General features: G+C 40.3%; 1 protein-coding gene across 1 annotated transcript in view; it reads left to right on the forward strand.

Moving 5' to 3' along the window:
• Positions 1-519: 519 nt before the first annotated feature.
• Positions 520-22,518, forward strand: part of GNS (glucosamine (N-acetyl)-6-sulfatase) — a 29,491-nt gene continuing 7,492 nt past the window's right edge. The window contains exons 1-12 of the mRNA XM_036759587.1: positions 520-842; positions 3,512-3,571; positions 4,983-5,189; positions 6,319-6,384; positions 6,849-6,947; positions 9,847-10,014; positions 10,902-10,984; positions 11,829-11,947; positions 12,900-13,003; positions 17,623-17,724; positions 20,960-21,067; positions 21,919-22,029. Of these exons, the coding sequence (XP_036615482.1) occupies positions 672-842; positions 3,512-3,571; positions 4,983-5,189; positions 6,319-6,384; positions 6,849-6,947; positions 9,847-10,014; positions 10,902-10,984; positions 11,829-11,947; positions 12,900-13,003; positions 17,623-17,724; positions 20,960-21,067; positions 21,919-22,029 (1,398 nt within the window). The 5' untranslated portion in view covers positions 520-671. The remainder of the gene's footprint in view (positions 843-3,511; positions 3,572-4,982; positions 5,190-6,318; positions 6,385-6,848; positions 6,948-9,846; positions 10,015-10,901; positions 10,985-11,828; positions 11,948-12,899; positions 13,004-17,622; positions 17,725-20,959; positions 21,068-21,918; positions 22,030-22,518) is intronic.

The following is a 22,518-nucleotide window of genomic DNA, read 5'->3' on the forward strand; positions in this document are numbered from 1 at the left end:
CTCCTAGAGTTTTTCTACCCTTCCCCCTTTGGACTCTGATGTAACATCACAGAGAACTAAGCCCAAATTTCCTTCTTCCCACTCCCTCTCTACTTTACCCTAAGAACAGGTCTTATATAAACCCCTGGCATTTGCAAAGCATTTGACGAAAGCTATCTCATTTGAATTTCCCAACAACCCCAGGGTGGTCAGTGCTATTATCCCATTTAACAGATGGGAAAACTAAGGCTGAGTGATTTAAGAGTCTCCTCCATTGTTACAATTGTCTGAAGCAGGATTTGACACCAGGACTTCCACACTCTAGGTCCATCATTCTCTCCACAATGCCACGCTGGCCTCTCCTCTCTCCCTCTCAGCCTCACTTTCAGTCCTTCTCCCTTTCCCCCCCACTCTCAGTCTCACTTTCAGTCTTTCTCTTCCTTCCTCCCTCAGCCTCTAGCCGGCGCAGGCGCACTTCGCCTCAAAAGCACGCGCTCCACGGGTCACATGATCGTCTCGCGGGCCCCGCCTCCCACGCCTCACGTGACCACGCTAAAGAAGAAAACGCCTGCTCTGAGCCGTACGTCGGAGCTGCACCGTCTCCCCGTCTGCTGTCTTTCTTTCCTTTTCTCTCGGGCCGCTTCTCTTTCCCTCCCCCCACACCCCCATTCAGCTTCCCCACAGTCCCGGCGATGCCGCTCCGGGCTGCCCCCGCCTCAACCCCGCTGGGGCTGGGGCTGCGGCTGCTGCTGCTGGGCTCGTGTCTGTGCGGCTGGCTGCGGGGTTCGGAGGCGGCAGGCTCCCGGAGGCCTAACGTGGTCCTGATTCTCACCGACGACCAGGATGACCTGCTTGGCGGCATGGTAACTGCCCCCCACACACACACGTACATCCCCTCCCGGGGCTCCCCCAAACCTCTCCCCGGCCAGACGAGGAGGGTTCACTTCACTCCGTGCGCTAGCACTAGAAGCCGCCGCCCCGCCCTCTCCTCCCTAGGCCCGAGCGTCCCTTTGGTCCCCGGCCGCCCTCCGCCCCAGACTGAGGGTAGCTCTGGAGCCCGGGGCGACTCCTCCCCCCCGGCAGCCGGGCCTGGGCTCACATCTCCCGAGGGTGGCTGGTGGTACAATGCTCCCCGGGGAAGCAGGTGCTGCTCGGGCCGAGTTCTTGCTTTGGTGTTTTTTTAAACTTATTTTTCCTTACTTTACTCACCAGTCACGATGTGGGTCATCCCACCCTGTGGCCTCGGTGTCTGTGTCAGATGTTTAGAAATTAAGGAAGCGTGGGGGGAGAGGGGGAAGGAAGAGAGAGAAATTAAGGAAGTGTGGTCAGAATTAGGCGCACGGAGGACTTGTCGGATTTAGCAAAAATATTTACTAGTATTCATACAGCTAGTAAGTGTCTGAGGTGTTCCTGGGCATGCATCTTAATCTCTTCTTCACTTTCTTCATCTGTAAAATGGGATTAACCATAGCACCTACCTCCTGGAGTGGTTGTGTGGATAAAACGAGGGAGTACCTGTAAAGGGTAGAATTCAAACTCGTCTTTCCCGGACCCTAAGTCCAGTGCTCCAACCCCTTCACTACCTAGCTGCTACCCTTTTCTCACACAGCAAAAAAATAATTATCCGGCCTTACTGAGAGCTGAGTGGTGCCGGGCATTCCCATTAACGTTATTGGAGGCGTCTTTATTTCCCAGAATACTTTTTTTTTTTTTTTGCTGGATTATAGCCATGACCTTTTAAACCTTTAGAGGTCATCCAACCTGAAGTCTTCATTTAACAATTAACAAAAATAAAGTGGTCCCAAAGCCAAAATTAGAACCCAGGACTCTTACTAAGCTTAGAGTATAGTTTATCATCATCCCAGAATTTGAAGAGAGCCAGCAGGCGGGCTAATAAAAACCTTTATCTGAGGCATGAACAAAGAATCTCCTCTAAAACTTAACCAAGAAATAGTCAGTTGGCCTTTGCTTGAAGACCTCTGGGATTCCCCCAAGGCAGACCATTGCATTTTCGGATATGCTAATTGTAAATCTGTGCTTCTAACCATTGCACCTGCTGCTCCAGGTTCTACCCTGGGGGCCAAGTAGAACTTTCTAATACTTGAAAACAGCCGTCACCTACTACTCCCTAAGTCTTTAACTCCAGTTCCTTTAACTGATACTAACTTTGATACACTTCACCATCGTGGTGATTCTCCTTTCTGGTTTCCTTTTATTTTCTATTACATTCTGGGTCTATGAAAATAGAGGCTATCTAGCTTCTCTCTTTTTTTCTTGCTAAAAATATTTTTATATCACACTTCATACTACTGTAGTTGTAGTAATCATCTACTCTGTGATCCCTTGGTTGTCTCGCCCTCAAGCCAGACCTGATCTTTAACTAGAAAACACCTTCTTTCATTTCCTCCTCCCCCCACCCCCGGGATGCCAGTGCAAACCTGTTAGAATTTCTGTTTGAAGACTGCTTTCGGCCATCATTTTTCAAATTCCACCCACATTTATTATTTATACCTCTCTGGTCCTCAGTAAAATGAGTATGTTTTCTCACAGTTATTACGACCAAGTAAGATTTTAATATGTGATGGAGCTTTGTAAACTGTGTTATAATTGTGAAAGGTTTATTTTATATAATTGATAATCACTTTTTAAAACTAGAATTTGACTACTGTTGACTTCCTTTGCACTGGTAACGGGTAGACTTATTGCTTATTCCCTCCTACTGCCTGTTCTTTCAGCATGTCTAAATATTGTTCTGGACAGGTGAGCCTTAGCAGTGCATAGTCGTAGGGGGTTTTCCACTGATTTTTAGTCACCTCATTAGACAGTTAAGGGGAGTTACTGATTACTAGAATCCCCAAGAAGTGTAGCGATGAGGGAGTGTAGAGTGTATTCTATCAGATTATAATTTCACAGCAGTAATTTTCAGTTGTTTTTTTCATTACATAGTTGTAGTCTGTATGTCTTGTGTCACTTTTCATCATTTCACATCTTCCATGGTTCTCTGCTCTCTACTTAGCAATGGGATCATAGAGTATGAAAACACCCTAGTCACGTCCTAAGCACAATTTCAGTGCCCCTTGTACCTTTGTTAAAGTTATGGTAGATACAAGTTCAAATCAAAAAGTTCACTGATGATGGCAAAGTTCTCATTATTCCAATAGTAGAGAAGAAAGGTAATTGGTTTAGTCCTTGGTCCAGAACCATCCTGCAAAATGGGAATTGGATAGAAGCACTAAAACTACTGGTATTGCAGGATTGGGACAGTTGTTGCCCATGAAGCTTGACTTTTTCACATGGTTTTAGCAGCTCCACTTCACTCTTGGTGCAATCTGGACCATAACCAACCCTGCTTAGGGAACATTTTCCAGAATTCTGTGATTCTCATGGTTATTTACATGTGATATTAAAACAAAACAATGGGTGCAAAAAGAACAGGGCAACCAGCCTTAAAGAAACAATTATATAGAGCTCTTTTTAAATTTAATGCCTAGTGTTCATAGGATCCTTTAATTAATAACTGCTTGTCTTGTAGACTCCACTCAAGAAAACCAAGGCCCTCATTGCAGACATGGGAATGAGTTTCTCTAGTGCTGTAAGTTTTGAACCTAATTTCATTTTTCTTTTTAGCTAAAAAGTTGAAAAGAAAACTTTCTATCATGCTGTGCTATCATTGGGAGAAAAGACTTTGTTAACTTAAATAATAGTATCTAGTCTTGGTTGTGAGGAAAATAGGTTTGAATTTTGTCAAAACTTTAGGTTGAAAAGTTTTCCTGAAAGGAGAAAAGTATATTTCCTAAATCCCTTATACCACAGAACTCAGAAATAAAGTGCAAATTAAATGTTGATCTGATGTTTCTTGAAAATCAAACTAAATTTGAAGTTGTTACAATGCAGCATTTTTCTGTTACTTAATCTAGTCATGCTCTTAAACTAACTTCTCCCCCTCTCCATCCCTCTCTTCCAAACAAAATAAAATTCTAGGCATTTCATTGCCTGTATTTGTCATGTCATCTGCCCTCAGCTGCACTACATTCTTAGACAGCTGGCATCTAAATCAGTTTCTTGGCTGTCTCACATGATGGGGTTTTCTATCCTTCCTCTAGAAAACTATTGGGTAATCCAACAAACTTTACAAGTAGTTTTCATTGCTTCCTGAATTCATGCGTATTATAGTCATAGCTTCTCTCCTGCTTAGTAAACAAGTGGCCTAGCTACGTATGTGTCAAATTAGTTGGCTTACCTTTTGGTTTGGAAAAAGAAGTCTTCTACCTAGTAGTTGTGATGCTAAGTACTGAGCATTGTTGTTAGGAATGGTCTCCTTGATCATTTGATAAAAAATTATCTTCCTAATCATATTAAAACCTCAGTTTTCCAAGAGCTACACCTAGTAGTAGCTAATCTTTGTCTAGAATTAGAAACATGAAAAACCAGCTAGCCTATATTCTTCTATTCTGATTAATATGCTTATCTTGGGGGGTGGGAGTACTGATATCCCTTAATTGAGTATTGAGAAGGAAATTTTGAATGAAAAAATCCTTGTATGCTTTATGTAAGTATGGGATCGTAAATGATAATTTCTCAAGAAAAAATGTTATAATCAGTGCAAGTATGAGCACAGTTTATAGTTTGCCTATAAGTTTTTCATGTTCTGTTATTCCAAATGAGTTATAAGTTCCATGAGAGTAAGATGCTTTCTTTGTTTTAATTTCTACTAGATCCTACATAGACCTACTGATATGGTAGTTTAATCTTTTTTTCTTCTACTATAGCATTATTACAGTTTCATGGGCAGTGGTACAAAACTTAGTGAAAGAACTGTCTCTGCCTATAGAATCCTGAACTTAGAAATTAGTTATTCTGTAGTATCTTATTAGTTATTCTGTAGTATCTTATTTTTAAAATATGCTACATTAATCTTGTCTTTTTTTCTATTGTAAAAAAAAATACGCAGCTTCAGAGTGAAATCTTCTTGCTGAGACTTATCTTTTCTCTTCTCTTTGTAGTATGTTCCAAGTCCCCTTTGCTGCCCCAGCAGAGCCAGCATTCTAACAGGGAAGTACCCACATAATCATCATGTTGTTAACAACACTTTGGAAGGAAACTGTAGCAGTAAGTTATGGCAGAAGATTCAAGAACCGTATACCTTCCCAGCAATCCTCAGGTCTATGTGTGGTTATCAGACATTTTTTGCTGGGAAGTACTTAAATGAGGTACGGAATATCAATATGTTATCATAGGATGTACTGTAATCTCCAAAATTTCTGGTGTCTTACCCTAAACAAGCACTACTTTCCATAGAAACTCAAGACCTAGTATTCTTTCCTTCTTTTTATAGTTGCTTCTGTTTCTCCATTCTTTGAGCCTTTTTTTAAAACTTGAAGGCCTGACTCTGAAGTGATGTCTAGATGCCCTCCCTCTTTCCCTCACCCCCCCTTCCCTACTGCTCCCACCCCAATCCCCAAGGATTTGGATGAGTGTATGACAATTAGCTATATTGGTCTCTTTCCTCATTCTCTCCAGGTTCATTGCCCTTTTCTACCCCATGCACATACTATTAGGATTATACCATTTTTAACTTTCTCTAAACTGTAAAATTAACTGCAGCTGGCTGGATAACACTGTTCTTCTAAAAATGTGTGCCAAAGTTAAGCACATGACAGCCTAGTCACTTTGGCTTTTGAAGCTTAAGACAGCTAAGCTATTAACATACTTTCTGTACCAAGTTAAGCCTAGTTTGGAAAGCATCAGATTTTCCCATAATTTGACTCTGCTTTCAAGGGCACTTTGTGAAATGTTATTTTCTTCTCATAACACAGTCTCAGAATTTATGGTATCAGACTCAAGCTTTGACTTTTAGCCTGAAGACTGTGAGATGTGGGGGAGAAATGGTGGCTCTGGAGGTACTGTTTACTTGACAAAGAGCAGTGTCACAAATGTGGAGTGAAGAAGAAGGAAAGGCATTCCTTTACCCATTCTAATTATAATTGACCCGTTGTTATCTAAGAAACTTTAAGAACTAAATTTTAAGGTGCAAAGATTCTAATTGTCTTAGGTGAACACTGTTTAAACCTTGTCAAATACGTTTTTGTCGTTCTATCAGTTTTCTAAAGAAATGAATTATACCTTCACATCAGGCTGATTAGGGACATGTGAAGTAGTAGGAGCCTATATGAATGATAGGCTCCACACTTAGCCTGTATGTGGCTCTGCAGATTAAGTCATGGTGTTTGCTCGAAGTAGGATTGAATTTTCTTTGGCTGCTTATTGACAATGCCAAGTTACTTATTTCTTCTAGCTACTCATAACTGAGAGCTAGCTAACTTTTCTGTTTTCTTTTAGTATGGAGCCCTGGATGCTGGAGGAGTGGAGCATGTGCCTCCTGGGTGGAGTTACTGGTATGCATTGGTGAGTGACTTGAATAGTCACAATCCTAAGTTACCCCCAAAATGTCCTTTAAGAAATTTTACATTATGTTCATACTTTAGATTTGTTTTTACTTGGCCATGGCATAGGCTGGCATTTTAGGTGATTGGTTACCTCTTTATGTTTTCCCTTTTCTTATCTATATTTGTAATCTTCCTTTTCTTCCCCCATCCCCCTCCAAAAGTCAGCCTTTCTCTTTTCATTGAATTTTGAATAATTTAGGATTTAATTGTCTAATCTCAAAATTGACTCAAGATCTCTGTTAAGCTATTAAAAAAAAGATTTCTGTTAAACTTATGAATCACAATTTCAAAAATGTATTTACAGTATTGTCTTAGATAACTGTCTGTTCTTTTAACCTAGTAATAATGGAACCCAGCCTAGTTTCAGGAGGCTTTCCATTTCTTTGCAAACCTCACAATTTTTTTTTTCTAACCCTTTCACAGGAGAAGAATTCTAAGTACTACAATTATACTCTTTCAATCAATGGGAAGGCACGGAGGCATGGTGAAAACTACAGTCTGGACTACCTGACAGATGTGCTGGTGAGGCACTCCACTCTTTCCTCATTGTAGTTTTTGTCCATGATTCAGAACTCTTAGGGTCCAGAAAGCCTTTGACCTTTGTTGTTAACTTAGGAGGAATGATGCTTATGCTATAGTAATTTGTTCTAATTTATAACTAAGGCTTCTACACGAAATTTAAAACCACATGACTCAATTTTTTTTAGTACTTAAAAGTGTATAAAGATCTTTCTATCCAAGTCAAAATTGTTGTGTTCAAAATTCTACTTTTGAACCCTTTTCAGAAAAATTTGTTTTGATGCAGCAGCCCCTCCCTATAAAATAATTAAGCAAAATCACTTCATAATGATGGTTCAGGTAACTTTCCATTTTTTAGCATACTGATTGTTGAAAAAAAGGGTAGTGTACCAGCAGTGATTTGCATGTGGTTTTTATCTAAATTATTCCCATGAGGTTTATTTGGTCCTCTTGTGTCACCCAATAAATCTTGTCATGTTTTCCCTACATTCTTCGTATTCGTTACTCCTTAAACACTCATTGTTGCATTTATATACCAGTTTCTTCAGCAGTTTGGGGGATGACTTTGACCAACCTATGAACCTTTTTGAGGGTTAACTTCCTCCACAAGGCATTAAAATAAGTCATGTTTCACTTTCTAGATCAGAACTACTTACCCTTTTTTTTTTTTTTTTTGGTGGCACAGATCCTTTCTAAGAATGCTTTTAAATTACAAAATAATATATAGGATGAGTAAGCTAAACATATTGAAATTTCAAGTTATCAAAATATTTAAGCTAATTTGTGAGCACTTTAGGGGGTTCATGGACTCCAGGGTAACTCCTGACAGAGTTGTCTGTTGTTTTCTATTGAATTTTTATTCCAGTTCTATATCATGGCCCTCACTTTTTTTTCCTATGCCTTTGTCACACTCCAGACTTTTCATCAAAAGGTTACTGCCACATGATGATTTTGCACAGGGGATCATAACAACTCATTAAACTGCTATTAGTTGTACTGGAGTTTGTTTTAATTTAATTAGTGAAGGGAATTCTTACAAAGGTGAAATCATAGATTACCACAGACTCCCCTGTACATCAAAGGTTCAGTCTAGCAACCCACTACACTTGAGACACTCTTCTAGTTTATCTAAAAAAAATTGTGAAATGTTTCCAATCTTCCCTGTTCCTAGAACCATCTTGATGGAAAAGGGGAAAAAGGTGAGGAAAACGTTGGATTGTATTGAATTGTGGGGAAACACAGGGAAAGAAGTCAACTAGCTAGTAAGGTAGTTACTTCCTAAGTACTCATGTTACTGTGTCTTCACAATAGCACAAATGACTATGATCACACAGATTAAAACTCTACAAGGGTATCATATTGTGTAGGTTGAAGTGGAATAACTTACTAGCACTGAACATCATTTTTTGGTGTGTTTTTTTTTGTTTTAATATAGACAAATTACGATAATGACTTCATTGACCTTTTTCTTTTCCTGAGTTGATGAAATATGCTCAAAGGTACATTGATAAAAGTTAATACTAGAAGACAGTTCCTTTCACCTTTAACCTTCTATGTAATCAGGAACAGTAAACTCCAGTCAGTAAAGGAGAAAGTAACCTGGTTTCTATCCTTTTTGTCGTGTGATTGACAGAACATATGTCTGTGTGTCAGTAGAACCTGGAAAATTGGAAGTATCCATTTCATTTTATAAAAATGGAGACTTTGGTTGCTACTTTATTTCAAACTTTTATTTTTCAAGTTGGGAATATGGATAGTATTTAAGAATAAATCATCATTCTTGCCCTCAAACTGTAGGTGTGTCCCAAAGCTTTGTCATAAGTCCCCTTCTCTCTGTACTACCTAATCAGTTTTCATGGGTTCAGTTAACATCTCTATGCTGACTTCCAAATCCAGCCCAGTGTTCTCTGCTAAGTTGTATTCCCTCATCAACTTCCTGTTGGACATTTCCAATTTCAAACTCAACGTGCCCAAAATCTAAGTTGGCTTTTCTACCAAACTTAACCTTTCTTCCTTACTTTCTTTATTACTGTTGAGAGTGCCTTTCACACAGATATACTCTTCCATTCTTCCCTATCTCCTATATCCATTTCTTTGCCAAGTCTTGCCAGTTGTACTGCTATAACTCTCATATCTGTCACTTTCTATCTTCACACAAGGCCACCCTTCAAGCCCTCAACACCTCTTGCATACACTATTGTAATGTCTTCCTAAATGGTCTCCCTGCCTCAAGTCTCAGATTCATCTTCATACAGTCACCAAAGTGATATTCCTGAAGTGTTGGTCTGACAATGGTCACTCCCAGTACAAAAGCTGTACACTGTTGCTTCTAGTATAAAATACAGGCGTCTATCAGTAATTTTAAAACCCTTCTCTCTGGGTCAGCCTGCCTTTCCAAGCTGATTCCACATTTATCTCTTTCATACACTCACACACTGTAGTCCAACCACACCAGCCTACTTACTGTTAGCCACACACGATGCTCCCATCTTCATGTCTAGAATGTTCTTCCTTTATACTTGAATCATTTGGAATCCCTGGTTTCTCTCAAAACTCAACTCAGTTACTGTCACCTGTGTATACCTTATATTCATTTTGTTATGTATTAATGTTGCTTCTTGGTAAGATTGGAAACTCCTTAAAGGTAGGGACTATTTCATCTTCATCTTTGTATACCCAGCATTTAGCATAGTTCCTGGCATGTACTGGGTGCTTAATAAGTGCTTATTGATTCATTGTATCCCACAGTATACTTATGTCCAGGCATGGGCCATCAGACAGTAAATTCCTTGAGGGATAAAATCTTGGACTATCCAAAATCTGTGAACTCCAGTAGTACCCTTCATCCTATGCTTATTTAATGGATAGATGATTGAGAGATGTTACGTTTTGTGTTTTTCAGGCTAACGTCTCTTTGGATTTCCTGGACTATAAGTCAAACTCTGAGCCCTTCTTCATGATGATTTCTACTCCAGCACCTCACTCCCCTTGGATAGCTGCTCCCCAATATCAAAAGAGTTTCCAAAATGTCAGTGCACCAAGAAACAGTAATTTTAATATCCATGGGAAGGTAAGATCTTAAAGCCCTATTCTTGGTTGAACAATAGTTGTAGTGTGCTTATTAACCTGGTTATTTTCCTTTTAGGCCTTAGAAAGTTAGGATAACTAACTGTCTGTTAGTATGCCATTGATTCAGAAGCATAGGTCAGGGTTTTGCTATATATATTTTTAAGAGAGTCCATTCTATGGGGAAGCTAAAGTTTGGGGGAAATGTAACTTCCTGAATCCCAAACTACCCCCTCTGCTTTAATAAGAAAGTTCCTTGATCTTCACTCAAGTTATCAGGGCGGCTTAATCGACCATGATCATTCAGTCTACCACTGATAAGCTAGCCTTATTCTTGGGGGCTTAGGACCACTGGGTAACTGGCTGGTTTGAGGTAAAGACAGAAGAGACAAAAGTGGAGGTGTGTCTAGTGAGGAGTCATACCTTTGATGCTACTTACTTCCTTTTCCTTGAAGTAAGATGGCCAAGATGATGGCCATGGCCAAAAGAGAGGATGCAGGTGCCCAGTTTAATGAACTTACTAGCACCTTAAAATTAATTATATGGTAAAATTAATTTTTTAACCTTTTATAAAGTAAGGAATCGTGAACATGAATAAGAGAAAGCCATGATAAGTAAAAACTCAATTTCACCTATTTGTCTCAATACTTTTTCCACTGAAAAATTTTTTCCCACTCAGATTCATAAGATTATTATGAAGAAAATAAATGGTCATTTTTTAAAAATGAAAATAAAAGTAATGCTGGGGCAGCTACTTGAGTGATCCTGAATGGAATATCTAAGGAGTTTATTACTTTGGCTAAAATGCAAAAATTGTTGACATTCCCACTCTCTGCTGTTGTTTGCCATTGGTGGCATTTCTTTGGTGTTAACTTTTTTTCTTACTTTTAGAACAAGCATTGGCTAATTAGGCAAGCCAAGACCCCAATGACTAATTCTTCAATACAGTTTTTAGATGAAGCATTTAGGAAAAGGTAGGCATTCCTCCTTTATCTCTACCATAGTGGTGTTTCAGGAGCTCCTAAAACATTTACTCCCTGTATATTAGCCACTGCAGCTCCTCTGGGTGGTACTGGGGCAGATGGGCAAGATCCAGTCAAAACTCATCCATGGGTATGAACCAATGTCTCAGAAAAGGGCCATTGTTCAGGCAAATTAGCTATTTAACCCTTGCTTGGACTGACCCAGGTATATTGCAGAATTAGTAGATTCTATGACTTGTTAAAAGGTCAGTTTTAAGACTTCTGGGTTAGGAATAGTATCCCATAACCACAATGTCCCTGTCTTGAAGGAAAGCCCACCTGTTAAAGTGGCCCAAGTAAAGTCTCTGTACTTAATATTGGGATAAAATGATTGCCCTTGAGGATTTTGAATTTTTCGATGGTAACCCAAGCAAAATAACAGGATGACTGTAAAGAACACTTTTAGTCCCAGGAGTGTTTTAGAGTGTATACATGATGTGCATGATGAGAATATTACAATTATTTCTATGTTAATCAGTGTTTATTGAATTACTATCTATATCCTCCTTATAACTCTCCCCTCTGCCTTCTCTAAGAGATAGTCTAAAATGATGCCATATGATTGTAAAAGCCTGTTTTAAATTAAAATAGTTCAGGGTATAATAAAACTTCTGAAATTCAGTAAAGCATTTAAAATTAGAATTAACTGATTTAGAAAAAAATAGTACAGAACAGCAATCTTTTTAATTTAGTCAAAAATATTGACATTCAGATCAACAAATTTAGTCAAAAATATTGATACTCTTAAATCATTGATAACTAAAAATATTACCTCATTAATTATCTTCACATTCAGGTGGCAAACTCTGCTGTCAGTTGATGACCTAGTAGAGAAATTGGTAAGGAGGCTGGATTTCCATGGGGAGCTAAATGACACCTTCATTTTTTATACATCGGACAATGGCTATCATACAGGTAAGGGACTGGTTTGGTCTCTCAAATCATCTTGTTTCTCTAATCATTTGTCAAATATCAGGCACTAGGGAGGCCTGCCTCACCTTTAAAGCTTGAAAGACAAGAGGTACACCGAAGGAAATAAATAAGAAGAAGAATTAATTGTACTAAGTGCAACAGCCAAGGGAGAAGGGACCTTTGCAGAAGTAGTCAAGGCAGGCTTTGTAGAGCTTGGAGAGGGCATTCAAAGGATAGTTCAGATTTAGGGAGGCCTTGGGAAGTCATTCTAAGAGGAGCATGATGGGGGAGGAAGGTCTCCTTGGCAGAAACGATTTTCCTGTAAAGCTTTAGCTGAATCACTGAAATAAGAAAGCTTTGATACTAAAACAACAGCAGGAATCATCTTTCCCTTTCCCTCTAGCTCTCCCTTCCCCTACTTGAACTTTTAGATAGATCAGAGGGAAGGAAGAAGGCTGACTCATCTAAAACATTTCTGTTCAAGCAACTAGTGTCTGAGGCCTTCTTTGCTATTGTCATGTGCATGTAAGACAGATCCATTAGGATGGAAAAAGGAGCTGGGCCGTGCTGTGAGTCTAGGATTTAAGGTGTTAGTCATTACATTTTATTTGTAATTTCCTCATCAATACAATGGGGATGATAACAGCACCTTCCTCTCTCGGCTGTTGTGAGGATCAAATGAGATGCTAGTTGTAAAGCACTTAGCACAGTGCCTGGCACATAGTACATAGTAAGTGGTCTATAAATGTTGGCTGTGACAGTTCTTATCGTGCCATGGAAAGTGTAGAGAAAGACATCTTCTATTCGTTCTAGTGCAGAAGATCAAAGGCAGCCTACCCTTTATACAAATCACTATTGATCTAGGAGAGAGAGAATAAGAGACTGTTTCTCTTCTCTTAAATGGATGGCATCAAGTGCAGCTAGAGTTTGCTTAACACATGTTTCTGTGTTTCAGGGCAGTTCTCCTTGCCTATCGACAAACGCCAGCTCTATGAATTTGATATCAAAGTTCCATTACTGGTTCGAGGGCCTGGGATCAAAGCAAATCAGACAAATCAGGTGAGATGATGAGCCTCACAGAAGGCTTATTCCACATGAATGAACAGTGTGGAGAAGTTGTATCTTGGGGCCTGAGTTAACACATGAGTTCATGTTTATGGCATGGTTTTTTCCCCTCCTTTCAAAGGTTTTACTTTGTCTTCAGAATTAGTGTCCTTGGCATACACAGTGAGTCTTCGTAGATTGTGTTTTTCTGCTATGTTAGCACAGTGGTCTTATGCCCAGTTTCGTTAAGCTACTTTTTCCCTCTGGGTGCAGCATTTTCAGGTTTACTACCCTACATTCTTCAGATAGGTAAAGGCAAGCAGGTTCTCAGTAAAATAAACATATTATACTTTTCGATTTAGCACTTTGTGTTAGTTGATAGGATATAGTAGAAGACTCACATCATCTGAGACTCTTCCATTAATTTTTCTTAGTAATTCCAAGATACTAAGCTGAAAGAAAACCTATACAGGCTTGTCACAATTTTCAAAATTGATTCAGAAACACAATCTGAGCATCACGTAGCTCTTTGGAGTTTTCAGTGAAATGCTAGCTTTTGACTTGTTCACCTGCTCAGAGGACATGTTTGTTCTTTAGCCCACTTTTCCTCTTAAGCTGCATTTTTTTTGGAGGGGAAAAAGTGGTTTTCCTAACATGTAAATGTGAATTTGTCTTTGCAGTCATAAACTAGACATACCAGATATCAGGCCCCTTTTGCTCCCAAGTCATTGGGTCACCCAGTGTTCGTTGTGGTTAGTGGTTTTGTTTGTAAAGTCTTGTTACCGTTCAGTAAGTGTGCAGCATTCAGAGCTGACTCTAGATCTTTGTGACATAAGTATTTCCATGAACAGGAGAACCGACTGCCATAGAAACTCCGTGAACCACCAAGAAGGAGGATGTGGTAAAATATGGAAAATGTTCATAAAATTGAGTCTGTCGAGTAAAGCTCAGCTCTCCTAAGCAGGTCAAATCTAAAGAATTCCTTCAGCAAATAAAGGCTGGTGAGACAAAGCTGTGAACCAGAGCTTATCCTTTGGAGCTTTCTTTCCGTGGTGGATGGTGGCCAGCCCCTATAATATAGTGTGCAGTGGCCTTAGGGTTTTTTCTTTTATTTATGGGGTGGAGAGGATCATAAAATTTAGATCCTTCTAAAAGGGAATCTTAGGTTAATCTTCTCTTCTTACAAATAAGGAAATTGAGGCCCAGGAAAATGAAATGACTCACTCATCGTCTTGGGGTAATAGTAGAAAAGAAGTAGTAAGCAGCAGAGCCAGAATTTAAAGCCAGGGCTTTTTCTGTTGTGTGTTTGCAAATTTAAAATCCGGGATAAGAATGATATTTAGCCAAAATATTTCTCCTGCTTAAAGTTATTTGGTATAAGGAGGAGTCGTTGTTACATTAACTGTGGTGGGGAAAGGGGTATGGATTTGAGTGAGATTAGGATTAGGTTTGAGACTGGTAGTCCAGGTAAGAACAAGTGTTTGTTGAGTAAACAGGACTGCTACAAACTAGAAATACAAAGGTAGAAGGAAAAGTCCTCCACGTTTCCAGTTTCATTGGGGGATGGGGCAGGGTTGGTCAGGCTATGAGTTATAACATTTATACAAGTGGTTGACAAGGGAACACCAGGCAAAGTACCACAAAAAATTGGAAGGAGACCTAATTTTGCTGGTGTGGGGGTGATTTTCCTTGAGTTGGGGGAATAGAATGAGGTTGGGAGACTTTAAAGAAGTCTCTTCTAAGCAAGGAACACAGCATGAGACAAAGCACTGAGACATGGCACAAGGAGAAGATGCAAACTGTGAAGGGGAGAAATACAAAGGGTCAGCCAGCTGGGGCCAGGTTGAAGGATGCCTTCGGTGCCTGGACCGAGAATCAGTGATGTGGAGCATGGAGGACACAGGCTGGCATTCCTTAGCAGGCTAGCTCCAGCAACAGTCTGGAAGGGGAATTAGAATGCCCAGCCAAAAAGAAACTGAGGTAAAAGAGAACACAGAAACACCATGACCTCTAGGGTGTTCCAGAAGTGGGAGTTGAGTTGTGCAGATAAAGATTAGATCTGGTTCTTGCAAAGGAGGTTCTGTTCTCTTCCCTGGTGATGAGGGAGGGAGTGTTGGCGCAGTAGCTGGTTAAACAAAAATGCCCTTCCTGATTGCCCTGCCGGAAGTCTGCACCCCAGAGCCACGGTGTCCCTGTCTGGGAACTTGAGGTGGCCTTGTGAATGCATTACTATTCCCTGTTTCCTTGTTTCTTCAGCAAATACTTAACTCTAATTCTCTCAGAATAACCACAGGTGTATACAACTGCACCTGTGTCCCAGAGTTTCACAAGACCCTTTATTTCCTCAGTTCTGTACTTAAATGCTTAGGGTTTTTTTCTTCAGACTGTTTGTCAGGGCATGATTTGGAGAGGAAAAACTTTCCTTTTCTCAAGAACCTTTTCTTATCTGACCTGTAAAAAACTGATATGATCCGAGATAAATCTGACCATCTTATTAGTTTAGAGGAAAGAGCAACAACATGGAAGAAGGATTTACAAGTTGAGTTTCCATTGTAGTTATTTGGAGAAAAAAAGAATAAATTCCTTTGGTAGTCTGTGATTTTATATAAATTTTATATTATGAGTTTTTACCCACTAGTTATGTTAAATCAAAGTTATAACCAAATTGGCACACTCTTAACTCCTTAGTTAACTCTCCCTTTCTCACCCTTCCTTTTTTTTAAAGTACCTCTGATCGAATATTAAGTACCTGTCTCTCTTACTCTTTGCAGCCTCTGCTCTCTGTCAACATTGCACAAGCTCACTGGGAGAATGAGGGCTGGCAGAGCAAAAAGTCACAGAGGACTTCCATGTTGTTGAACCCACGTGTTCTAGGGCTTTCTCTCTTTCTCTTGGCTTCTCTCATTTCTTCTTTTTCTAATCGTATGCCCACAGAAAGCACTTCTAACTCGGCTCCGCTGCTGGTGGTGATTCTGCTGAGGGAAAGCCCTTACTGAAATTCTTTTTCCCCTCCTTTCAGAATTCGCATTCTTGGCGTACACAATGTGGTTATTTCAGGTCTGACCTGCTCCTCCAACTCTTAGGTCGCTTCTGAAAAGACTGATAGGACATTGGTACTAATTCTATAACTTGCCTCTTTAAAGCATTCACCATCTCTCCTCCCTGCCTCAAACCTCATAAGATTATGATATTTAATTTCACAGAGTTGTCTTGGATATGCTGTTCTGCTTTGATTGAGCATGGCATTTACACATGAAAACTGGGTACAAATGTTTGTTGATCGACATCACTATGAGTCTGTCTAAAAAAATAATAAAGGTAACCCAAAACCAAAGAACTTGTAGCTTTTTTAAAAAGCAGAAGCTGCAAGTGGTAGTGAATTATGGTAGATTAAGTCCCATAGAGAGAGAAGACAGGCTGTATTTCTTCTTGCAGCTCTGTTTAAACTGAGCTTTTGTCAATAACTGCCAGCCTCGCTAACCTTTGGAGGCACTGAATTTTTATTTTATTTTTTAGTTTATCAGATGCTTTGGATAACATCTTCCTTTTGTTTTGTGGTAGACACTATTTCCAGCAGCTACTGAGTTATGCTAGATTTGAACCAATGAAATGGCACCCCAAGGATAGAACATAACTTATGTTCCTCAGAAAATGTCACAGCTGTCAGTCAGGTGAAAATGTGATTCCCTGATGAATCGATGCCTAATAAATAAATTGGTAGAATGCTGGGCTTTGTTCATGTCCTTGCTTTTATTCCGTCAAATTTGGAAAAATAGAAGTGGTAGGGAAGCCAGATGTTTCCAAAAAATCCTCTTCACGAGTAGCTCTGGCTTCTGCCTGGAGTTAGAGAACGTTTTTTCCTTTCAGAAACTAATAAATATTCACTTCGATCTTGTTCTTCATTATCTGCTATTCGTTAACAGTTTTGCTCAAACTTTAAGGTACTTATTTGGGGCCCAGTTCTGGATTAGGTGCTGTGGGAAAGGAAGCGTGTGCAGTACATGTTCTTGAAGAGCTTACAGACTTAGCTGGAGCAAGACGGCAGTGATTATGTAGCAAAGCTTCCCTGTGTAGATGAATGGTGTTCCCTCCACCATAGTTACTTTGAGAGGCTTTGCACTTATTCAAATGATGCTTCTAATGCTTAAACTATTTTTTAAGCTCCCTTGTTGAAATTCCTTGCAAATCTTATATCACATTGCTTTCGGGAGCCTTAATTCTGGTAGACATTTTTTTTTTGAGAGTTCAGGATTTTTTTTATTTTAAAATAATGTCATTTGGAACCAGCTGCAATTGATATTCAATCCGTGCAAAGTTTTGGGGGGATTAGGGGGAGTGTATTCCCTCCCTACCCCAAATTATCACTTATAAATTGGTTCTAGGAATATAGTGAGCAGTGAATAAGTCTTCCAAGGTGACTGTTTTTTGGGGGAAAAAAGTGAGTTGTACCATGTTTCCATACAGTCTATTTTTACTTCCCTTGTACTCAAATAATTAAAGCAAAAGCAACTAGGTGATAGTGTAGCATAAGCATCAGTGTATAAGGAGTACTTTTTGCGGATCAGTCTACAAGCATTTGGAGGCAGCACCAGACCTGCCTTGTCCTAGACTTAGTTCTCTTTTTGTACCCACAGATGCTCATCTCCAACATTGACTTGGGTCCCACTATTCTGGACATCGCGGGCTATGACTTGAACAAGACCCAAATGGATGGAAGGTCCCTGTTACCCCTGTTGGTAAGTTTATCATTTCCATGAGGGTGATGGCAAATACCAAGTAATTGATCACTAAGTCCCTAAGTACCCAACCTTTTTCCCCTGCCTATATTTTCTTTCCTAGAGGTTACTATGGTAAAACTGCACAGATATTTTAACTTACCTCTCTTTACAACAGATAGAAAAGTTACAGAACCATGTATGTCCTCTGACTCCAATATTTCAAAGCCCTAAGATTTCATTGAACAGGTACTTTCTTCAAAATGAAGCCTCGTCTCTGTCAATAGATGAGATGGTCTTTGTGTTGCCGTGGCCACCCTTCTGGTGATGAGCTTTTCTGAATTTAATTAATTTGGACATTAGACACCTCATTTGCCAGGCCTTTGGTCAGCACTTTGCTTATATGCCATAATAATAGCAACTGACAATCAGCTTTGAGATTTTCAAAGTGCTTTGCATTCATCATCTCAACCTTCAGAAGAGGATTTAAGTGTGGGTTGCTTTTAATAATAGCTGATTGTAAGAGCTCTCATTTATATGATGCTTTAAAGGTTATAAATCACTTTACAAATATCTCATTGGATCCTCACAGCTGCCCTAGTAGGTAGGCACTGCTATCTTCATTTTATAGATGAAAAAACTGAGGCAGATGAAGTTAAAAAGCTGAGGTTAAATGCCTGGTCCACTGTCACCCAGCTCTCCATTGTGCTGCTTAGCTGCTTCCATTTTAATCTGTTACCCATAATGCTATGATATTCCTAACCTTCTCTAAGGGTTTAGGGGCAACCTAGGATGGTAGGTGGACTGCTGGGCTTAGAGACAAGGCTTCAAAGCCTATCTGACCCTTAGCACCTGGGTGATCTTGCACAAGCCACTTAACCTCTTATGTCTCAAATCCATGGCACTTAAATACAAAAGGCATAGACAGCTTGTCATTTGCCTTGGTGGAAGCAAGTGTCTATTCTGAAATCATAGATCCCTTTGTATTTGTGTATCCTCTAAAAGTCAGGTTCCCTGTAAGTTAGGGACATGCTATTTCTTTAGGGATCTGGAAAAGGAACCAGGCTTGAGTGCATAGATGGGTCAGAGGTATCAATTCCTACCTTGTGCTCATTGTTCTTCTGGCCCTAAAGCCAGAGTTGGAAGGTGCCTCAGAGTCTGGACCAAATGAGATAATAACTGTAAAGTGCTTAGCACAGTGCCTGGCACATGGTAAGCGTTACACAAATGTGGGTTATTATTATAACTCTAGCCTCAGAGGAGAGAGGGCCCTGTGATTCCCAGTCACCCATTCTGCTTTTGAGCAGCCCTGATTGTTAGAAAAGCCTCTCCCCAACCCCCCATCAGACCCCTGGGTCTGCTCCACTGCACCTTCCACTTTTTGTTCCTGTTTCTGCCCTTGGGTGGAAGAATAGCCCATGACCAAGGATTCGACTGAAAATAGGCCTCAGAGTTCTAGTATTGCCTCGGTTGCCCACCCTGGACCTTGCCTGACCACCCCAGCTGCAAGGGAATGGTCCTGCTTCCTCCTGTTACCTCCGCAGAGGCTTTAGGGTTTTTACAAAGCTTTCACCCCAGCAGCCAGACAAGGTAAGTGGTTCAGGAAGCATCAGCATTGGACTTCGGAGGGAGCTGAGGCTTGATTCGATGATGCAGTCAGTCAATCAATGTCCTCTCCAAGCAACCCAGGAAAGGGACCCAGCAAATACCCCTTGTTTAATTCACTCAGCTATGCTTTGTTAAATGTGAAAGGCGCTTCTATGTACTTTCCCTCCTTGGTTTGTATGCTGCTTTTTCTTTAACTTTGGAAAATGTTATTACTACTTTTCCTTTAAAATGTCTCTAAATGCTTTTTATTTGAGAATCCAATTTGAGCTCTGATTTTTCTTCCTCATTTGTTCTCCCCCAAACATGGTAAGTCCCTTGAGGGCAGGTACCCCATAGTGTGGTTGTTGGCATGCCCCAATTGTAATAGCCACTTAGCAAGTATTTTGGTGAGTTCTAGTGTCACCTTTGCCTCTGTGACCTTGTTCTGTAGCCTTAAGCCAGTCCCTCAAGCCTCTGTACTTTCTTGTCTTTTCCTGTGACTGGAAAGATATAGTTTCTGATATTTAGGGGAGTTGCTAGTAAATGTTCAAGGTCCAAGATGGCTATATGAATGGCAGGACTGCTCAGTCATCTTTGTGCTGCTCTACTGAGCTCCCAGTCTATGTTACCAACTGCTTGTAGGATGTTTCCCAGTCTCAGCATGACAAAAGCTACCTTGATGTATTGTTCTAAACCCATCCCTTTTCCTAATTTGCTTTCTGCCTAAGGTACCACTAGCCTCCAAGTTACCCACGTTTTCAGTTTAGCATCATTCTCGCTTGGTTCACCTCTCCAGTCAAGTGCCAGGTCTTGTCAGTTAGACCTCCACAGGAGCTAATGTCCATCCCTTTCTCTCCACTTACAACCAGTGTCCTAGTTCAGGGTCTCAGTCTCTCACCTAACCTACTGTCACCTCCTAATTGGTCTCCCTGCTTCCAGTCTTTCCACTCTAAACTACCCTCTGTGCTCAGCTACTGGCAATTTGGCTGCAGCTCAGGCATGACTGTCACCCGCTGCCCCCACTACTCAAACACCAGTGACTCCTGTTATCTCTACTCAAATATAAAGTTCCTCTGGCTTTAAAGAAAGCCCTTCCTAACCCTTGAAAGTCACCTTTCCAGTCTTGCCCTCCTTCACATCCTCTATGGGTTAGCTAAATTGGGCTTTTTGCTCTTTGTTCATCTCTCATCCTTTTCATTGGCTTTCCCTCTTGCCTGGAATGCATTCGTCCTTCACCTCTGCTGCTGAGAATTCCTAGTTTACCTGAAGCCCAATTCAATCAGCACCTTCTGGAGGCTTTTCCTAATTTCTTTCCCCAATCCCTCAAAAAAGAAAGACTCCATATTTTCTTTGTATTTATTTTACTTTTATTTACTTATTTACTGTGGTGTAATCTCCTTGAGGGCAGGGACTATTTCAGTTTAATCTTTGTTTCCCTGTTGCATAGCACTAGCATGTAGTGAACGCTTAAATGCTTGCATTACCTTTTTTATTTTGTGGTTCTGTTTTGGTTCTTTCCTAATGTGGCTTCAAATCTACTAATTAGAAATTGAGACCAATTAGCCTGAGATCCAAGAGTCATTTTCTGCAGTTGGGTAAGTAAATTTGTGTTTCTTTTCCATGATGCACATTGATTGTTTAACAGAAAATGTCTGTGTTTCCTTTTTAGAGAGGGACCAATAATTTGACTTGGAGATCGGATGTCCTGGTGGAATATCAAGGAGAAGGTTATAATGCTACCGACCCAACTTGTCCTGCTTTGGGCCCTGGAGTCAGTGTAAGCAGAGGCAGCTTAATTTTTCCCCACTTTGGTGTAATTTGAATTTTATTACAAGTCATTACTGGCCTAGAAAATGTCCCCTGCTGAAACCTTTGATCTTAGATCCCAGTATCCTGTTCTGTGTCACAAGACTCTTGGAGAATGTAGAAATATGATCTTTACTAATCTTATGTACACATCAATGAAGCATTGAGTGTTGCTTCCCCCCTCTCCCCTCCCCAGTAGTAGTGAGGTGCTCATCTATCTGAGGGCCCCTTGTATCTGAAGGCTGACCTTTGTGAAAGAGCAGAGAGTAGGTGTGTCATCTATAACCATCGTACAGAGAATCCAAATAGAGCTTAAACCTGTAGCCTTGCTTTGACAATAGGCCCTCATCAGTCAGGCCCTTAATCATCCCTTGCAAGTAATTGGTGGTGGTATCCAGCCATCTAAAAGAGAAATGTATTTGGAGAATAAAACGTTTTTCTGCCTTAGGCTATGGTGTTGACTCTGATAAGTTTTTTAAGAAATCTATTCCTTCTTCCCATTTAATATAAAACCCTTCATTTAAATTACAAAGAATTTAGAATAGCTGGCACTCGTAGTGAGAGAAAGAATATGCATATTGAAAATTTGGCTTGTGACAGTTTGGGCATCCAGTAGCATCAACTTCCTCCCACTCCCAACCTTCTTTGAGAACTGCTGGAATTGATTATTGCACAAAACGCAAACTCCCTGTCCCTGTGGAGAATTCTAATGACCAGCATCGCTGCCACTTTACCTATAGCTTTGAGAATGACATGTAGACTGCTAGACATCTGTTACTGAGTGAATGGTCTTCATTATTTTTATTTTTAATCTTTTGACAGCAATGTTTTCCAGACTGTGTATGTGAAGATGCTTATAATAACACATATGCTTGTGTGAGGACAACATCCAAGTCGTGGAATTTGCAGTATTGCGAATTTGATGATCAAGAGGTGAGATATACCTAGTTTGGCTCCACCCCTACTTTGTCTTTTGCCAATGCATTGTTCCTTGAGATTGAGTTCTCCATCTGTTGTAGAATAATTCCATGGATGGCGTGGAGACTTGGAGCTCCCCAGCATAAGTCAGCATAACCAGAAAGATCCAGTATGTTAATTTTTCATAAACTCATTCCTACAGCTATGTTCTCCATAACAAAGTCTTCTGTCCCCAACTTAAATGAGGGGAGACCTCATTCTAGTTGAATGACATTACCTCCAGAGTGGTGACATAGCATAATGATGAGAGAGCCAGCCTCAGAGCCAGGAAGACCTGCATTCAAGTCCCATTTCTGACACAAGTCGACTGTGTGGCTGAACCTCTTGGTGCCCCAGGGAGCTCTCTAAAGCTGAGAAGGTGCCAACTTGTATTAGTAGAAGTTTACTCATAAGGGAGTTCCGTTTAACAAGTGAAGTCACAGGTCCCTTCTCTTCCTTTAGTAT

The sequence above is a fragment of the Trichosurus vulpecula genome, chromosome 5, assembly GCF_011100635.1.
Source record: "Trichosurus vulpecula isolate mTriVul1 chromosome 5, mTriVul1.pri, whole genome shotgun sequence".
NCBI classification, from domain to species: domain Eukaryota; kingdom Metazoa; phylum Chordata; class Mammalia; order Diprotodontia; family Phalangeridae; genus Trichosurus; species Trichosurus vulpecula.